At 42.3% G+C, this 19,443-nt stretch overlaps 1 protein-coding gene across 5 annotated transcripts in view; it reads left to right on the plus strand.

Moving 5' to 3' along the window:
- The window catches only part of CELF4 (CUGBP Elav-like family member 4), a 706,944-nt gene that overhangs the window by 627,613 nt on the left and 59,888 nt on the right, over positions 1-19,443 (plus strand). For 4 of the 5 annotated variants that reach the window (XR_004305625.1, XR_001551883.2, XM_015848275.2 and 1 more), the window contains 2 exons: positions 4,789-4,936; positions 10,461-10,610. Coding sequence is in view for 3 of the 5 variants with exons in the window: in XM_015848275.2 (XP_015703761.1) it covers positions 4,789-4,936; positions 10,461-10,610 (298 nt within the window). In the remaining 2 variants the exon portion in view is untranslated. The remainder of the gene's footprint in view (positions 1-4,788; positions 4,937-10,460; positions 10,611-19,443) is intronic. The other variant, XM_015848274.2, reaches the window with a different exon arrangement.

Here is a 19,443-nt window from a genome sequence, read left to right on the forward strand (position 1 = left end):
TTTATTTTTCATCCTAATCTCCCAGAGTAGGATAGAATGGAAAACCCTATGTAGGTATCTGTCCATCCACTGATGATAAAGCTGACTGCAGTTTAGCCACCTCTGTTTGAGGTAGCAAAAACCATATGGGGTGAATCCTCCCACATTGCCATGAGTCCTCTTCATGCCTGTATGGCCTCACCAGTGCCTCTTCATCTGTCTCATTGATTCTCAAGCGTTGGTATAGACACTGCAGCCTGCTGTTTCTATGCATCAACCAGTCTGTAACATCTTCTGGTCTCCTCAGAAGATAAATATTTGAGCAATAAGTAATAGCCTGATTGGAGGAATTTTGTGGAATGAATCCATAAAATCAGATGGGAAAAAGCTCTAAATGCTGAGGCAAAGATCACGCCAAGGAAGTGAAGAGAAGAAAAGGAAATACATCCTTTCAGCTGAGGAAAGGAATATCTCCCTTCCATCCCCTTGGAACAGCCAAAGATAATAAGGCTGCTGCCTTTCTGATTAGTGCTCTGTGGCCCCAGCTCAGGCAGGGAAAATCTGCATTTCAAATGGCATATTTTAAAGTACACAATACCCAGGGGCCCTGCTGCTATTGATTTGCCTCTGGTGGGGTCACTGCCTCACTTTCTACAGCTTTATTAACTGGGATCATACACTGGGCCCCTTTCAAAGTGAAAAGAGAGTGGATGGGACATTTGTCTTTATGGGGAGCTGGGGAAGGAGAGGGGTGACTTTTGTTTGAGCTCACTTGGGATTGCCTTGGTGATTTTATAAGAAAGACCAGTGACCCTCACAGAACTTGAGATCTTTGTCATCAGCTTCTTTCAAGGTGAGGGAGTTTCCATCCTCCAACCTTCACAGTGCTGCTGCACTTGGCCATGCTATAACCACCAGAAGATGGTCTGAAGAGGTCTCCCTGGTCTTCCCCTTTGGTTCTTTTATCCTTGAGTACCTTAGACGTAATAGGGAAGGACTACATCTTCAAGGCACGAATGGGAAACATGAAAGCAGAAAGGTGTCAGGAATGTCACAAAGGGCTGTGATGTCTGTTTGTTAGAGTTGGTGTCCCCTCTTCAGCCAGTTAGCTGGGGTTTGTGTCTGTGTTCAGGTTTGGGATGCTATACTCCTTCAAGCCCTGGAGGACGTCCAGATGGACCTTATGAAGTGTCTATGAAAGCTGTAGTGATGTGTGTGTCCTCTGGGTCACGAGGTACAGTTCCTCAGCTCAATTGTTCACCATGCTAGGGGGTTTTCCAGGTCTCCAGGACAACTCTGGTGTCCCAGGAGCACTGAGCATTAAAGAAATAGGTGGCTTCTCCCTGCAGGATTCTCGCTATCCCAGAAGCAACTGAACCTAGTTTCCCAAAACACAGTTAAGAGCCTTAATTACTACCTTATTTTTTCTGCATTAGCTTTTTAACTCTAAGCTAAAATTAACCTCTTTGCTCCTCAAGCTCCTGAGTCTCTATGGGAATACGACCAGTTTTATCTGAATGCTTTTCTGAAACACACCAGTCTTTTAGCTGCAGTTCTTGCACAGTATTAAGAAGCAATAATAAGAAGGTTAGGAATATCTTGCTCTTCCCACACCAAGAGAGAAAATACCTTCTTTCTAAAGATCTGTAACAGAAGAGCATGCATGGCATTGTACTGCAGTAAGTGGCATGCATGTATCAAGGTATAGTCTCCCAACATGCATCTTATTGTGCTAACTTTAAGCCCTCTGAATAGACAAGAAGTCAAACACCATTTGCAAACCAGGAGGAGCACCTGCCACAGTGGAGTTAACAATGAACATCTTAGTGACATCCGTAAGCAGGAATAGAAGTTGCATAAGCCGTAAATAATGTCACAAGTGATTGCTTAGCTCTGCTGAGTGCAAAATGGTGATTGTCTTTGAAGCAGCACAATCATTTGTACTACCACTGGCAAGACAACGTTGTGTAGATACAACCCTGTGTCTCTTTTAGTGCAGTTAAAATGCAAACAACAACAACAACAAAGATTAATACTTTTATTTTAAATGGTTGGAAACTGTCATCCAAAAATATCTGCTGTGGGCCAAGTGAGGGGTGGGAGTGATTTCACCTGGCTGTGTCACTATGTGCAGCAGAACAGATCACCTAGGGCTCTGAATGCAGTTAGTAGGGAGAAACAAGGCTGCAATTCATCTGCCCAGAGGCAATTGGGTACAGAAGGGAGAGATGAATCTTGGCCTAAACCCTTCTTCCTGTTATCGCATCAACTGTAGTAGGTGACCAGCTCAGAGAAAATACCATCTGTATTTAGTTTACTGAATCTGACAGGGGGAAATGCCAAAATCATAGTCCCCTTGTCTGCCTAGAAGCCCTAAGGAAAGTCTCTGTTACAAATACCAGGCTGTTATCTGTCAGCCAGACTGACCACGGCACACACATGATCAGCTGTAGGAAACTCCATGTTTTGTTTGTGCAGGTTTAGAGGAATGTAGAATAAAAGTTAGCAAAGGACAGACTGGGGCTGAATCAAGCCCTTGCAACTGCATCCATCTCAGAAAGATGCTGCTTTGGTCAGCAGTGCTAAATAGATGCTATAGGCACAAAACTTGGCTATCATTTCTGCAAGCCACTAGTGATATCCTCAGCTGTCCCCAGGTGAATTACCCAACACAGAAAATGAAATATGGGTCAGTACACCCAGTGCTGGAGTCAGACCAATGTTAAAGATGGATGGATTCCCCTTTCCTCATTCACTTTATTGGCATACTTAATAAAATCACCTGCTCAGTACCCCATCTGGAGAATAAACTCCAGTGATGCCTAGAAACAAATGTACTCCTTAAAGAGGAATCAGCTTTGTGCTATAATAGAAAAGATTGTCTAATCACTCCATCAGTAATTACAAAGAACAGGATATCACTAATTAAAATGTGAAAGTGTCTTATGCAGGGTACAATAAAAAAGGGTAATTAACAATCAAAGGGGAAGCCACCGCCTTGGCACCAATCTGCATGAGGCTATGAAAAATAATAGTACTCAGCTCTAGTACAGCAATTTTCATCTGTAGATCTGAAGGCACCCCTACGTGAGGAGATAGATATCCTGTGCCCCAGTGTATAATAGCTGGAGAAATCAAGGCAACAATACACAATTTGTCCACAGTTATACAACAGGTCAGTGGCAGAGCATCCTTTAATTTTGACTCTTCACAGGTGGTGACAAGGAATTTTTCAGCTTTTGAATGACAGTGATGATTTAAGGGATTTGTTCCAGTGTGTATATGTATGAGCAGCTAATTCAGCCAATATTTCAATGTTAAACAGTAAGGAACAGATTTTGTTGTGACTTTGTCAGGGCTTTATCAGACTTCATGACTTTTAAGGTCTGTTTAATGCTGAACAGTGTATCCCGTGTGCTTAAACAACAACATCAGGGAGTGACTTCTTGATAGAGAGTGAAATCACAGAGAGAGTAAAACTCATTCTGTTGACAGATAAGACATGAGTCACTTCTACAATCACTATGGAAAAAAAAAAAATAGCTTCCTTCTCCATTATTATCATCAAATCACATGCTAAATGTGGCGGGGGAATGAACAAAATGAGGTTTCAGACTCTGCTCATCCTCTTTCCTCACACCTTCTCCATGCATCTACCATCAGTCTTTACTGAGGATTGGATGCTGTCTCACAGAACCTCAGATGTGCCTTGCCCGGCTCACTCTGCAGCTCCAGGGAAGGAGAAAAGAGGAAGATTCATCTAATTTTCTTCTCCTTCATCTCAGGAGCTAACCCACTGCAGTCATATTGTATGCATGAACTGCACCATCTAAAAGCTAGGCTCAGAGTGTAAAATAATGATGGCACAGTCTGGTTTTAATGCAGGAAGCATACTTTGCCATTCACCACTCTTCTGCTCCAAAACTCATACTGCAAAATGCCTGAAAATACAGCCCAGATTTCTCATTTCTACCTTTTTTAGGGGCCTTAGAAGAGGCAACATTTTAATTACTTTTTGGGAAGGCAAAAAAAAAAAAAAAAAAAGAGTACTTAAAGCTACAGAAATCATCCCAGATCAAAACCACCGTGAAGGGATTTTCCCACTGCACTTTATTAATCTTGCTAAAGCAGGGGAACTCCCTTCTCTTGCATAGCTCTTCAGGGAGTATATCTGCTTGGTTGTGTTGGAAATAGGTGCTGTAATTGGGTTAACATGGACTCTGGTTTTTGGTCATGGTTTAGCTTAGTGCCCACTGGAGACCTCACAGCAGCATGAAAAAAACCAACCAATTTTTCTCACCAACAGATGAAAATAGATCAAATCATCCCCAGAGAACTAGTTAAGCTTGCTGCTTTGGAGATACTGGGGATCCTCACTTCTAACTGCTCTACATACACTGGTCTCCCATCAGCAGCCATCAGTGCCTTCCCAGAGCTTTGATACAAGCAGCACAGGCCATGAAATCTCTCTGCTCTGGAACATTTAAAGTATTCTCTCTGACGTTCTCAGTAAGGAAAGATCAGAACTCAGAGTGTTGAGTGCAGTTCACAGGAGACCTCTACACTAGGGAACACACTGGGGATGTGGGAACCATAAAGACATGTTGATGCTCTGAGACACATTTGATGCAATTGGCTTCTCGCTCTTGTAGTGAGAAAGAAGTGCAAAGGGCAGGGACATACCAAACTAGCATCTCAAAGTCCAGAGATGCCTCACACTCTGGCCTGTGGTCTCCATCCTGGTGCTGGTGACCCAGGCTGCTCTGCTGGTGACCGCGTGATATTTTTTCCCTGCTCTCTTTGTTCCAGCTGATGCAGCAGCAAGCCGCGATCATGGCTTCGGTGGCGCAGGGCGGCTACCTGAACCCCATGGCAGCCTTTGCTGCAGCCCAGATGCAGCAGATGGCGGCTCTGAACATGAATGGCCTGGCAGCTGCCCCCATGACTCCAACCTCAGGTAAGGGGCTGGGATGGGTGGAAGAGACAAAGGGCAGGAAATTTAGGAGGGGTGAGAGACCTTGAAGGAAGTGTTAACTGTCAGCTTGTCCCTCTGTAAGTGTTTGCTGAAATGTTGGTCTTGCTGGTAGAAGCCACCACAAGGAAGGAGCAGAGGTCAGACCAGATCATTTTAGGGGGCTGGAACAGGAGTCCTATGCGATGAGCAGGACCAGCTGGGAGTCTGTATCTGTGTCACAAAAAAGGTGCAAAGGCAAAGTCAGAGAGATCACCAACAGTGAGCTGCTGGGCTACCAATGCTCCATGCTGAGCAGCCGGTGAATGCTGGGGATGAGACCCACCAGATGTGGGATGTGATGGATTTTGCTGGAAGGAGGGAGTTGTAAGGCACTGGAAAAGGCTCGCAACCATGACCTTCAGCATCATCCCCTACACAACTTTCCATTAGCACAATGGAATAATGACACAAAGGCACTGGAATCTGCTCCCCAGGGAGGTGACTGAGTCACCATTCCTGAATGTGTTGAAAAACAGCTTAGATGTGGTGCTCAGGGGCACGATTTAGCAGAAGGTTGTTAGAGCAAGTGTAGTTTGGTTAGGCTGCGGTTGATCTCAATCATCTTTAAGGTCTTTTCCAACCTGAGAAGTTCTATTATCCTACACTGACCTGTACTGGCTTTCTGGTATTATGTAAAGATGTATGAGGGATGTGTTCATGCTGTTGTAGCCAGGCTGACCCAGACACAAACAGAATGACATCTGTACTGAGATGCAATGTCATTATTGAGATGAGCTGTATTTTGGGAATGCATAAGCTTTTACCTACTGTGAAATAGAGCTGCTGGCACTCAGAGAAGTCCTTTGATGCTATCTGGAGTGCAAGTATTTGGTGAGATTTTTTCATAGCTGGAGTAGACAGAATAGACAGGTAGTTGGTGACAGGCCCACAGCTGGCTGGGCTGTAGCAGGACATGAGAAGCCTGTGCTGGTGGGGCACAGAATTAAGCTGAGGTGTAAGTAGGACTGGCTTTCCTCAAGAACAAGAAAATCATTTGGACAGGAGCAGGTCAAGGAAATGGCAGGACAGATAAACCATTTAGGGATTGCTGGCCTAACTGCAGGGCATCAGGGTAACAGCTGGGGCCGAACTGTGAAAGAAGTGAGAATTTGGAGGCGTTTGCAATATCCTGCTGACTCTGTTGGGAAGCAGAAGATTCAGAGGTGGAACAGTGAAGAAGAATATTTTCTAAGGAACAATTTAGGGTCGCAGAGACAATGCCAGTTGTTCCTATGAGAGGTACTGGAGATGAGACTGAGTTCAATAATGAGGCATTGCAATGCCATTATGTGGACCTGAAACACTGAACTAACCTGGAAAGGACCAGCTTGACAACAGTTTTGAGTGAGTGAGATGTGGCAGTGGTGAGCATGAGCCAGCCATGCTGCAGCTGGTGCTGGGAGTGAAGGATCTGGTTCTTCTGCAGAGCAGATTGGTAAGAGAGCAGCCTCACTGCTGAATGCAGAGAAATCCACACCAGCAGGAAAAGGCCAACTGACACTGCAGCTAGGAAAGACACTGGATGGCAAGGAGACAACATGCCACAGTAATGCAGGCTTAGTAGTTGTTCTGATTGAACCCGGTTCTGCTAACCTCTGTCTGCCAAAAAAAACCAAAAACCAACCCTTTCTACATTAACATACAGCTTAGCATCTCTTCACAATCTGTAGCTGGAACAATGTCAGCAGCTACAGGATCAGATATTTATCTTTTCTGTTGATGCCATTAGAATATGAGGTGCAGGGGGAAAAGGAGAGAAAGAGAGATCTAATTCCACACCAGCTTATGGAGAACCAAGGAAAAGTGCTTGACTCAAAAATCTTACACCATACATTTCAAAATATATGTTTACATAGCGATAAATGTATAAACAATGAGTCGATGAAGCTACTGCAAATCCAAATAGAAAAGTGGCTTAATTATATGTGCACCCTTTAAACCCGCTGCTGGAAAGATTATCATATTTGCATTAGCTAGATTTGTTTTGTGTTGGTGGGAGCAGAGAGAACGTCAAACAAAGAATGCTTGGAATTCAAATGCTCTCAGGGCTTGGAAAGCTGAATCCAGTCAGTGGTTTGTGATGTCCCCACCACAAACAAGCACAGTCACTTTTGCATATAAATGCCCTGAAAATAAGCCCTTCTGTGGCATAGGTGTGTGAATACTAGCACGATAGCCAAATTCTGCACCAGCCACAATATACAGCGCATGAAAAAATATCCCAGCTTTTCTTTTGTGTTAGCACTTTCCTGATGTGCCCACTACCTTTTGGGAACTATTGTCAGAATACAGAAGAGGAAAGAGAGCTCATGTTTTTTACATGGTTTTCAGAGAACCCATGACTGGTCATTATTGAAAATAAGACGCCGGTTTAGATGATCCCTTGATCTCTTTCACGGTGGCAGATTTTACACTCTTCTTATGACATATTTTCAATACCAGAGCCTATGCACTTTGGCATTATTGCAGATTTACCTTGAATGTGTAGCTTCCTTCACGAAAAACCTCTGTAATGGTTTGTGGAAATGTCCATTGACAATTATTCCTTGGGTGAAATGTTTAGACTTTGAAATGACTCCTTGTATTACCACAACACTCACAAAGCTTGTGATAAGATGCATAGAAAATGTTTCACATATGTCTGAGCAAGCAAGTCTACAACACTAGCAGCAATTTCTGAGTAGCCAGGAGATATCTGAAGCCTAAAGTGAATTCTCCTGCTGGCTTTTGTTAGCATTCAGAAAGCCAAATGGAAAATGATCATTCTGCTTCATAGCAGGATTTCCAGTCATTGAAGTATATCTTTGTTCTGACTTGGAATGAAAATGAAACATTTCAAAGTTCTCTGAAAAACAGACATTAGAAAAAGTGTTTGGAACGTTGGGGGGAAAAAAAAAAAAAAGAGAGAGAGAGAGAAAGAAAAAGTGTTTTGATCTTTCCTAAGCAAAAGAAAAATTGTGCTAGAAAAAAAGACATTGGTAACACAGAAGTCCTAAAGGCACTGGAGGTGCTGGCTGAGCACAGCGCCTCTGAGTTTCTATCTTCAGGCCCCTCGTGTTCTCAGACCATAACCTGTTTCTGCTGCATTCCTAATCCAGCCTCCAGGACAGTGGGTTCCTCAGAACATGATCATGAGTTCATTCATGTTCACAACTTCCCATGGGAGTGGGGAACTTAATGAGCCTTGGATCCAGGCAGATCTAACAGATCTAAGAGACAGGGTGCAACACACCAGACTTTAACTGTACGAAAGTTATACATCCAACATAGTCATCTTATTTGCCTGCAGTCAGTGGTGAGCAGTAGGCAATCACAGTGGGCACTGCATACAGCATGCTAACTTTATGCTGTCTGCCTGTATTCTAATGGTTCCCTATGAAGTTCATCTCACATGACAGTCTACATCCACAAGGAAATTGATTTCATGTCTCTGGAATTTTGGTACACATTTTACTTTTCTCCTGTCTTAATATAACATGAGGGAAAGGTGGGTCTTCTGAGATGTTTGTGACACTCTGCTTACTGCAAAGAGAGGACTAGAAAGGATATTTCCTTTAGGGCTTCCTTCCTTTCTTTCTTCTTCCTCCTTCCATGCTGTAAATCTGCACCCAGTGTAGCTTCAGCAAGATATCTCAAACTGGGGATGAAACCCACAACTGGCATGCACCACTGCCATTTGTTTTCTGTGGTGGCATTATGCCAGTCTTACTCCAGCTACAGATCTGACCTCTCCAGGGGGTTCTTTATAACAAGAAAATTAAAGAATTGCAATGAATATTCCTAAACTTCCTTACCCATGCACAAAATAGCAAGCGCAAATCCCTTGCTGCAGTTTTAGAAAACATTACTTACATTGCCTATGCAAATAAAAGAGAGATCCAGAAAAGCAACTGAAATTTTAACTAGCCTTTGTGATTTGCAAGCTTATGGCATATGCTGAGAGCATTGCCTTTGGACTCAGGTTGCCACCACTGGCTCCCAGCACCCCCACCGAGGACGTTTTTAAAGGCCAACACCATTTAAATAAGCAAAGAGGAAGCAGCAGCTTGTCTGCTCAGGGTGTAAGAAAAGAGACGAAATATTGCATGCTTCTTGGGCTGCTCAAATCAGAACGTACTGAAGCAGTTCATTAATCTGTATGGGTTCTCTTAAAGCACCAGCACAGATTTAAGTAGTCGTTAAAGTGTGTTATTGGACTAACCCATCATGGAGTGCTGCGATGGTGAAGATTTCTGCAATTGGCTTAAAAAGGGGGTTCCTGGGAAAAAAGAAAAAAAAAAAAAGAAAAAAAAAGTGGTATTTTCAATCAGTAGTATATCCTGACACAGAAAATTATTACTGAAGATCACAAAACCACAGAATCATAGGGGTTGGAAGGGATCTCCAGAGATCATCAAGTCCAACTCCCCTGCCAAAGCAGGTTCCCTATACCAGGTAAAGATAAGAGTTTAACTTCCCACCCACAAACAGCAAGAGAAAAATACAATTTCGTGCATATTGAAAACTCATTTTTGTTCTCTAAAAATATCCTGAATATGTATCAAGCAACACAAACTGTCCAGCCCTTTCAAATATTCACAGGAGAAGACAGCAAGATAGCAGAGGGATTTAATTCTCCCCTCAAAATTTTAAGATTTTGTTATCAATGGGTGACACGATCCCACACAAAATATAAAGTTTAAATTGTTCCTCTGAAATAGGAGGAACAGCCCCCACATTATGAGTCTGGGAGGAAAGGGATGAGCGCTGTTCCATAAGAAAACGTTAGCCTAATTTTTGCCCCTTTTCTGTGAGAGATCCCTGCTAAAACTATAAAGTCAAGCAGGAGCAAAGCAGCAACACTAAAAATCTATTGCTGTCTGTCTGTAGGCTACAAATCAACTTGCCAAACATTTTAAGTATCCCTAATGCTGAAGTTCAAAATTAGTTTGCACACCACATGTGTATTCATGAGAGAGTGCAGAAAGAGTGGCCCTGAAAATCACTACGCCCACAAAGCTGACATCTCCAAAGAGAAACTGTAGAAAAGTGGGACTGTGAATTTGCTTTTGGTGCTAAATGATATCCAGGAAAGAAATGTGTGCTTATTAAGTCATCAAACATGTAGTACTCCAGGGAGAGAGCTGAGGAGGAATGGCAGCATTTCTGCTGTCTTCTACTATATGACGTTAGCTGCGGATCTAGTCTTAGAGATCGGGATCATCAAACAAATTTGCGGCTGTTAGAAAAAGCTTTGCAAACCTTTCTTATGTTAAATGCTTTCCAAACATAAGAGCAATGGTAAGTTTAGCCTGCGATCATGTGAGTGGTTGCTTTCTTTGCGAGAAAGTTTGGAAGATTTTCCTTTTCTTGAATCATCGTGAGATTTCTGTGTGGTGGTCGTAGCTGTTGTGTCACGAGCTTTCCCTACATATTTATTGCTTCCAGTACTCATCAGCTTTGATTTTGTGTTCTTCCCCCCTTGCAGGTGGAAGCACGCCTCCTGGCATAACTGCACCAGCTGTGCCTAGCATCCCATCTCCAATTGGGGTAAATGGTTTCACTGGCCTCCCGCCGCAGGCTAACGGGCAGCCCGCCGCAGAAGCCGTGTTTGCTAATGGCATACACCCTTACCCAGGTAAGCCAGACCACTGCCGTGCTCACAGCCTGCTTCATCTGTATAAAGGAAATGTCTGTAGCATCAGCTACTTTAGAAGGGCTAAACCCTGCACCAGGCAGTGTGTGCTAGTTTCCAAAACAATTGCTGCATTCAAACCCTGTAGCCTTACCAGGGCTGGTGATGGTAGCTAGTTCAGCACATCCACATAACAGGCTCAGCTTCATCCTTTTCTGGCACGCCACTGGAGACAGCTCATAGGGTTCATAGACTGCAACCAGCTCAAAAGAGCTAGTTCTTTAACTATTCTTTAATCTCCCTCATTGATTTCTGACGTCAAAATCACCCCGTCAGGGAGATTAAAGAATATGTATCTACCCCTATGCCTATATTAACAATATATGGACACTGTGAGGCTGTAATCACCAAGAACTTAGGGGTTTACAAGTCCTAAATGTGCACTTATATTTTTCTAGTTTTGTTGGGATTTGATAAAGACCTCTGCTTCAAGCTGGAGCTGGAAAGACATTTCTTAGCAATGATTGTATGCACACTAATAATACCAATCACAACAATACAATTTTAAGTGAATTTTACTAATTGATCCTATCTACCACCTGGCAAAGGCATATTTTACCCTGGGACACTCAGATTAATCTGATCTGTCAAGAAATCAGCCAGTTACTCCAAACAAAAAGCCCACAAACACCCTAACAAAAAAATTGTTTCCATCTCAAACAGCCCTAAAAACTTCTAAGATTCACCAGGGACTTTATGAGCTACAAGGAAAAAATATCATAACAAAGAAGTACAACAGTCTTTCCTAGTTGCTGCTCAAAGTCACTGAAGGAAAGTATTGAATAATGAAAAAATAGCTATAATTTTCCCCCCACACACATCTTATAAACATTTAGCCATGAGTTGAACTTTAAGCAGAACTGAAATCAGGGAACTTACTGTGTTAAAATTTAGGCATGTATATATATTTGTAGCAGTGTAGAGGGATGATTAGTTGGCAGCTAATGGAGGCATCAGATGTTTGGATGAAGCCTTAGTGTGCTCAGTGAGCTCAGCCATAACATCAGGAAAGAACCCTATCTTTAAGGTGATATATCCATTGGTTCCTTTATCCATTTAAGTATTTACCTGTTTGCCAGCCTATCATTGCTCTTTTTATCCACTCATTTCTTTGTCAGTGTTTTTCAGTGCTTTATCTAGCTTCTCTTGGCTAATTGTCCACGATCCATTAATGCAAATATCAGAGAAAAGATGATATTTCTAGATGAATCATAATGACTTGAGCTTTTATTACTATCTCTAAATACCTCCATAATTAAAGAAAGCTTTAAGTTAGGCACTTCATCCAATATTATATAAAAGTCAATGGCCTTAGTCTGATTCTCTGTTTTTGGAGAGCCCTGCTCAGCCAGCAGCCCGTAGTAAGTCCATGCACAAACATCAAAAGCATTAGATACTGAAAGGTAAAATCATCTTTGCTTGTCTTCACTGCAGGCAGAGGGTCTCCCCTCTACCAAGAAAATCTGACATGCAAATATTATATTTTGTACAGCATTTGGGTTTATCTCAGCATGTCTTCAGCAATACATTGGTCTTTCCTGGTGCTCAACTTTCTCTCATCTCAATGACATCCTAAGGGATAGCAGAGGTATAAAGTGGTCAGCCAAGCCCTCACCTCTCATTTTACTTCTGCCTGTGCCCACTAGCAATGAATCTCTTACAGCAAGTTCCTTTGTAGCAGGTTGGGTGTAGGACAAGTCATGTGTTTCCTCCATCTTATTCTCTTCTCCTGCTAATGAGCATTTATGCACTCCAAAACTTTATTCCTTGCCATAGGCTTTATTGAGGCCAAAAAAAAAAAAAAAAAAAAAAAAAAGATTAGACATTTATATGGATAATGACATCCAGAGTCACATTAGACTGGATAAAAATGTAGAAAAGACACAAACCTTCATGCTTTATTATATAATCCGGCCACTAGTTGCTTGGGGTTAGAAAGAAATTTTCATCACTGGGCAGCTTATTCCATCATTGGAATGTTGTATCTGTTACTGGCACTGCCCCGTGGTTCTGCATTTCTAAATGCAAGAGTGGAAATAAAATGTTAAAGCTGAGCATTCAATTGCACTAACACTACAGAGAAGAAAAGAACATACCAGTGCCCATCCAAAAGTCAGCATCTTCCAAACAATTTTCTTTTATGATATATCTCTCATTCTAAAAGTGGCCGAGAGTGCTGCAGTATTATGTATGTTACCATAGTAAGCTATGGTTATGACTTGTCATATATTGTTTAATGCCCTGAATTTTGCTCTTAGATACTTTTTCATACCCAACAAAAAAAACCTGAAATGTGGGTTCAGACCATTATATCCTGTGCTTTGTTGCCTGAAAATAGCAAAGCAGGACAATCAAAATCTGTAGAGGGATGACATCCACATCATCCAGACCCAAATAAATCTCATTAATTGTGCAGTTTGTCTACACATTCACCTTTGTGTCTAGCTATAATATTTTTGATGTTACATCCAAGCGACTCAAGTTCTCCACAATCTTTGCACTCTAAAAGTAGGTGCAAATTCTGTAATTGTATTTACCCTGTAGCTTCACTGCGCTTTTCTTTCTTTCTTTCTTTTCTTTCTTTCTATTTGTCTTTCCTTCTTTCTTCTTTCTTTCTTTTTTCTTTCTTTCTCTTTTCCTTTCTTTCTTTCATTTTCTTATTTCTTCTTCTTTCTTTCTCTTTCTTTCTTTCTCTTCCTTCTTTCCTTCCTTTTTCTTTCTTTTCTTCTCTTCTTCTTCTTTCTTTTTTTCTTTCTTCTTTCTTTACTTTCCTTCTCTTCTTTCTTTTTCCTTCTCCTTCTTTCCCTTCTTTCTTTCCTTTCTTTCTTTTTCCCTTCTTTTTTTTCTTTCTCCCTTCCCTTTCCTTGTTTATTTTGCTTCCTTTCTTCTTCCTTTCCTCTTTCTCTTCCTTCCTTCCTTTCCTTCCTTCCTTCCTTCTTGCCTTCCTTCTTCTTCTTCCTTCCTTCTTCTCCTTCCTTCCTTCCTTCTCTTCCTTCCTTCCTTCTCCTTGCCTTCCTTCCTTCCTTCCTTAACCTTCCTTCCTTCCTTTCTTCCTTTCCTTTCATTCATTCACTTCCTCCCTCTTTCCTTTTTCTTCTTTCCTTCCTTACTTCCTTCTTCTTTCCTTCCTTTCCTTTCCTCTCCCTTTACCTTCTTCCTTCCTTCTTCCTTCCTCCTTCCTTGTTTTTTCCTTCTTCTCCCTTCCTTCCTTCCTTTTCCTCTCTCTTCCTCTTTTCTTCTTTCTCTTTCTTCTTTCTTTCTTTTTTTTTTTTTTTTTTTTTTTTTCTCTTCCTTTTTTCCCTCTTTCTTTTTTCTTTTTCTTCCTTTCTTTTTTTTTTTTTCTTTTCTCTTTTTTTTTTTTTTCTGTCTTACCCCATCCTCTTTTTTATATATTGCCTTTGTGTGGAGCAGGGACTCACACAAAGTACCATTTGGGTCAGACATCTGAACCCCCTATGGACTTGGGGCAAAGGCAAGAATAGGTCAAACATCCCTACTCACCAGGCCTCTAATCACAGCCCAGGACCCTGCAGGAATTCTCTCTTTCTGTGACTTCTGCTTGAGTTACAGATCCATGCAGTATCCCCTGAAAACAGTTCCTTGCAGACAGCTCTTTGCAAGCCGTGCTCTCACCCTCTCCAAGTACAGCCAGTACATAATGCCTCTTACTGCACTTTTGGGCATGGACAGAATCAAAAGAGAGAAAATATTTCTTCTTCTGGTAGTGTAAGTCCCTCTGGATATTTGGCCCTGTTGTGCTAATGCATGCCCCTTAGTCTTCAGCTTGCAAAGCTATTGAACATGGCAGTGTGTCACAACATACAGTGGGGACAATGAGCATAATCTGTTGTGCCATGGTACTTTGCAGTACTGCAAGAGCATTTGCCATTTCACCATTAGTCACAGTAGTAGGGATTGCTCTCTTCTGCCCATGTTCTTTGGCTATCAAGAGCCCAATGCCTTTCTTGTAACAGCATTTGACCTACAACAACAGTACAGATCATCTGCACTGCCTTCTGCTATGTTTCACACCATCAGCACCCTGCTCTCCAAAAACAAGTTCTGCTACTACTGGATTGCATTATGAGGGTCTAGACAAACTACTCCCTGCAGAAATAAAATCTCCTTGGGAAGAGGAGGAGAGAAAAGTGGGAGATCAAAGAGCAGTGAATGGAAAAGACAGAAGCAGCTGTCACAGGATCAGTGACACAAAAGGAGAGAATTAGAAGAAGGCACTGAGCAGAGCACTCAGAAAAGAGCGAGTGCTGCCCAGGAAGGAAGCATGAAGATATCCCATAGTACTCAGTGGGACCCAATGGTAGGGCAGCAGTGCGGTGCCTCAGATGGAGAATGCTTTCCAGGACACTGGTTTCTTCAGTATATTTAGTCTGGGCTTGGGTTACTGAGATCTACAAAAGACTTCCCTCAGTTCTTCATGACTCTCTATAAATGTGTTGCCTCATTCAATGTTCTCCTGCTCACAGTGCTACCGTACCTGGCTGCCTGCTGCTGCCAGGCACAGCTTTATATATCCTCACTGCAGATACTGCAGAAGTTCCTCCATTTGCCTTTGCTTACTCAGTGTCTATGTCTGGGTTAGTGAGACAGCAAGCTCCACTTGATAACCTGCATAGGGTCCAGTCCTCTCTGTTGAGTACTAGCTGTTAGCAAGGAGCTATTAGCCAAGCCTGTATGCCCACACTTCCATGCCACTGCTGAAACTGACAGCAAAGGTGTCCCCCATAGGTAAATGCATGTCCTGTGAAAACTCATGTCTTAAGAGCTAAAGCAAGATCATCATTTTATTTTCCTTGGCTCAACAAAGAGCTATCAAGAAGAAACCAATTTCACCTATTGCCATCAGAGACAGGATTCAAACTCCATCTGTAATTTTTAACATTACTCAAGCTAATTGTGTACGAGAGGAGTTGCCGACACAGTGATACAACAGTCTTATCCATTACCTTATCAATTTGCTAGCAGCACTACTTATGGGCAGGCTGCTGTTCCAAACTAGTTGGTCGTGGAATCTGCCCCAGTCTCAACAGACCCCTCCCAGTGATACTGAATAGGATCAGGGACTCATTTGTGCAGACAGAGAAAGGAACCAGGTTCCACCACCCCACTGCACGCATCTCAAAGCTATCAGAGGATGTGAGTCAGGAGAACAAGGAAAGAGCAGGAACAAGAAAAGAATAACAAAATCACCTATAGGAAGGCCCAATCCCCATAACATTCAGCCCAGTCATACACCATGTCCTAGAAAATACCTGGCTCAGCAGCCCCTAGGCTTAGTTACTTGCTGTGGGAAATGTCTGGCTTTGTTGTATTTGTCCACCATAAATCCCGAGATGAGCTTTCACTTTCATATTTTGTATCAGCAGTTTCAAAAGTGCAACAGTGAGCTCCTGAAACATCATTATGACTGGAAAGCATTTATTTGACCCATTTGTAACAATCTGCCACGTGCCATAAACCACGCTTTACTGGTAAAATAAATAAGTGAAGGAATGCACTCATTAAAAATATAATAACAAGTTGCCATCTTCAATTGTAGTCTAAGCTACTTTAATGATGCTGTGTACTTCGAACGATCACACTGCAGACATAATGAATGAGGTTGTTTAAGGCAGTTGTGGGAGCCTTTTCAGAGGCAAAGCATTTTCTCCTCTGATCTGGAAGAAGGTGTAAATACAAAGCAGGCACTTTGCTGAAGTTTTCAGAGGAGTGGCACCTAAGTGAGAATGTTTTCTCTTTTCCGGAGGTCACTTGAAGTAAGCTCCCAAAAACATGGAGTTCAGTGCTTCATTATGTTTAAAACCTGACCCTGATTTATATGTTTGTGGGCTCAGGCAATGGTAGAGAAGTCTGGTCCTGGCTCTGCTGCTGAATTAGTAAGTCACCTTGGCCAGCCACCTCCACCCTGTGACATTTCCAGTTCTCCTGTGCTTTTTTTGCTTTGTCCATTGGAAGCTCTTGGCCAGATGTGACTCTTATTGTCCTGTCCCAGCAGAAGACCAGTTTTGGATGGGGTTGGAGGCAGGTCTATAGGGAAAATACTAGAGATAATTCTGATTTCCAGTGATGAGCTATATGGATTTCATAGTAGGCTCATTTGTTGTCGTCCCAAGCAAGCATCTACTATACCTGAGACTGTTTCCAGCTCACATGATAGAGCAGGGGAGCTCCCCTGATGTGTACAGAAACAGACAATGGGACAACATATCTTTGACTGAGTGGTGTCCAGTCCCTAAATGGCAAAATGAGACTATAAAACATAGAATCGGTCTCTGTTTTCTGCCGGATCAGCACATTCTTTCTATTATTGCAGTTATTGTTGTGTCTGAATACCTAATTAATTACAACAGTAAACGCTGGCTTCTTTAATCACAGCATCAGCTGTCCTAATCAATCTTAATAATATGGGATCTGTACTATGGCACCCATGAATTTTAATCTACATAAATTTCTTAAGACCTCTCACAAGCTTGTTGTACGAAATGATGTAATTATGGCTATAGATTAGGCCTGTAGAGAGTGATTTAAATTGGATTTAAGAAGGTGAATAGAGCCCTCCCACTCAGTTATTTATTTATTTATTTTAATCCTACCCTTCACATGGATTTTTTTTTGCTATCATTTTCTTCCCCTCCCCAACAGCCCTGCCACCCTCTGATCACCCTCCATCCCTATCTATCTCCCACAGGCTGCAGTGGCAGATCTGTATTCCTGGGGGGGAGAGAGTAAGGGAGGTGTAAGATACCTCTGGAATTGTGAGAGAAATTAATGGAAGATGCAGAATAAAAAGTTGTGGATCCAGGTGATAACACGTTTTGGTAGACCTGTGCAGGGAGCAGAGCTAGAAAACAGGTTGAAATAGATGGAATAAAATGCAGCTTCCAGGAAATGCAGTTATTGAAATGAAATGGAAGGTACTGAGGGGAATATCATGTGGGAGTACAGTTTGCTTACTCCTTCCACCAAAGTGAAATCTTAGGGTGTTTAGGGAGCCCCAGATGTGCCAGACCCTGACTTTGTCTTTCAGAGGAGATTGGCACTTTGTTCCCAGGCAGAAACCATCATCACGTTTCCTTACCTTTTCCTCTGGCTTCAGTGCAGCTCTTCCCGATCTACACCACTGAGCAATTACAGCAGACTTCTGCCCTTTCTCCTACAACCATTTCCACCTGCTGCATCCACATAATAGCTCCATTGCCGATTCCACATGAGGTTACAGGCATTTCAGGAGGCACTCTTTATAGAACATCACTTAAACTGATTTTATTTATTTTTAACAGCATGCTTCTTACTGCCGCCTCCATTCTTTCATTGTCTGACTAAAGCTAAATGCCAGGTCTAACACTAGCTGAACATCCCCTTAAAAAGTTGGACTTAAATCTAGAATTATATGAGTAGTAAGAAAGCTTCCTGGTTTTAATTTTAAAGCAGTGGTATTTCATGCTGACTTGGGAAATCGAAATCATCCTTGGTTTTTTGGCATCGGGCATTGGATTCGGAAAGTGACATTAACGGATCTACTTTCTTTGAAGGACTTGGGAGTCATTTCTTGACTTCTGCCTAATGAATAAGTGCTGCCTTCGTTAAATTTATATTTATGGCCATATAGTAGGTCATTGGCTTGTTTTATGTCTCCAGGTTTATGGAAGGTTATCTGCTGTGGTCACCTTGTGGCATCTTGGCCAGGATTGTCTTGCAAAGCGACAATTGTATCTGAGCAGAATTTTTCCCATGGAGATATGGAAATTATCAAATTAATATAGAAGCAATGTCCAGGGATAAGGCTCTTGCCCTGAGCTGCCAAATGAAGTTACTGTTAGCATCTGTTTTCACAGTACACCTATAGTTTGCCCTGGAAAGGCCAGATCCTCAGTTTCTGGAAAGCATGTCTATGCTAACTTCAGTGGGGCTGACATGATTGATACTTGTTCCCTGGCCTCTCCGGAGCCTCTCTGCTTTTTTTACTTCATTTCACCAGCTGATCCTCAGTGTGTACATTACATCATGTAATAAAGAGCTGAGAGAAAGGCTCAAGATGCAGAAAGTTTACCCGACCACTGAATTTGGTCTATCATTTTCCAGGGATATCGTAATTATTAGTTGTCACCACACCAACTAATAGTTACAGTAATAGAGAAACTAGATGGGGAGAAAGGGTTGCTGAGATAAGGTATGAGATCTGCTTCCTCAGTGGAGCATTATTATATTGTCTGCATCTTATGAAAGAATAAAGAAACTTTGTCTCCTGATCTCCTCATGTTGAGACACAGAAGTGACTCACATCTTCCCATCACTTTGAATTTTTTGTATGTGATATGTTGCAGCCTACAGTAACAAGCAGCCCCTGGGTTAGCACTGAGTCATGGGCCTCTTGTACATCTGAGCCCTTTCTGAGCTTCACACAGGTCATTAATACATAGGAGAGCTGTCACTTTACTGAACACAGTATGGCCACAGTTTCCACAAATGTTTAATCTGTGCCTAGAGGTTTCTGGACCAATACCAACCACTGGCTTCATCTACCCTACAGCTGGAAGCACAGGCAGTTTTGCCCTTTGCTAAGATTAATTCATCCAGCATAATGATAAGAGCATGAAGAAATGTTCACGGCTGCCCAACCCACCTCAGCTTTGTACTGAGACACCCAGCCAACTCTGCATTCTGTGGCCCCTGTATTCCCTGGCCTGGCTGACCAGCAGGGACACATACATTGTACTGAAGTTACATATTCATCTGCTTCCAAGCTGTAGTTGGTGAC

Source organism: Coturnix japonica, chromosome Z, assembly GCF_001577835.2.
Source record: "Coturnix japonica isolate 7356 chromosome Z, Coturnix japonica 2.1, whole genome shotgun sequence".
NCBI lineage: Eukaryota > Metazoa > Chordata > Aves > Galliformes > Phasianidae > Coturnix > Coturnix japonica.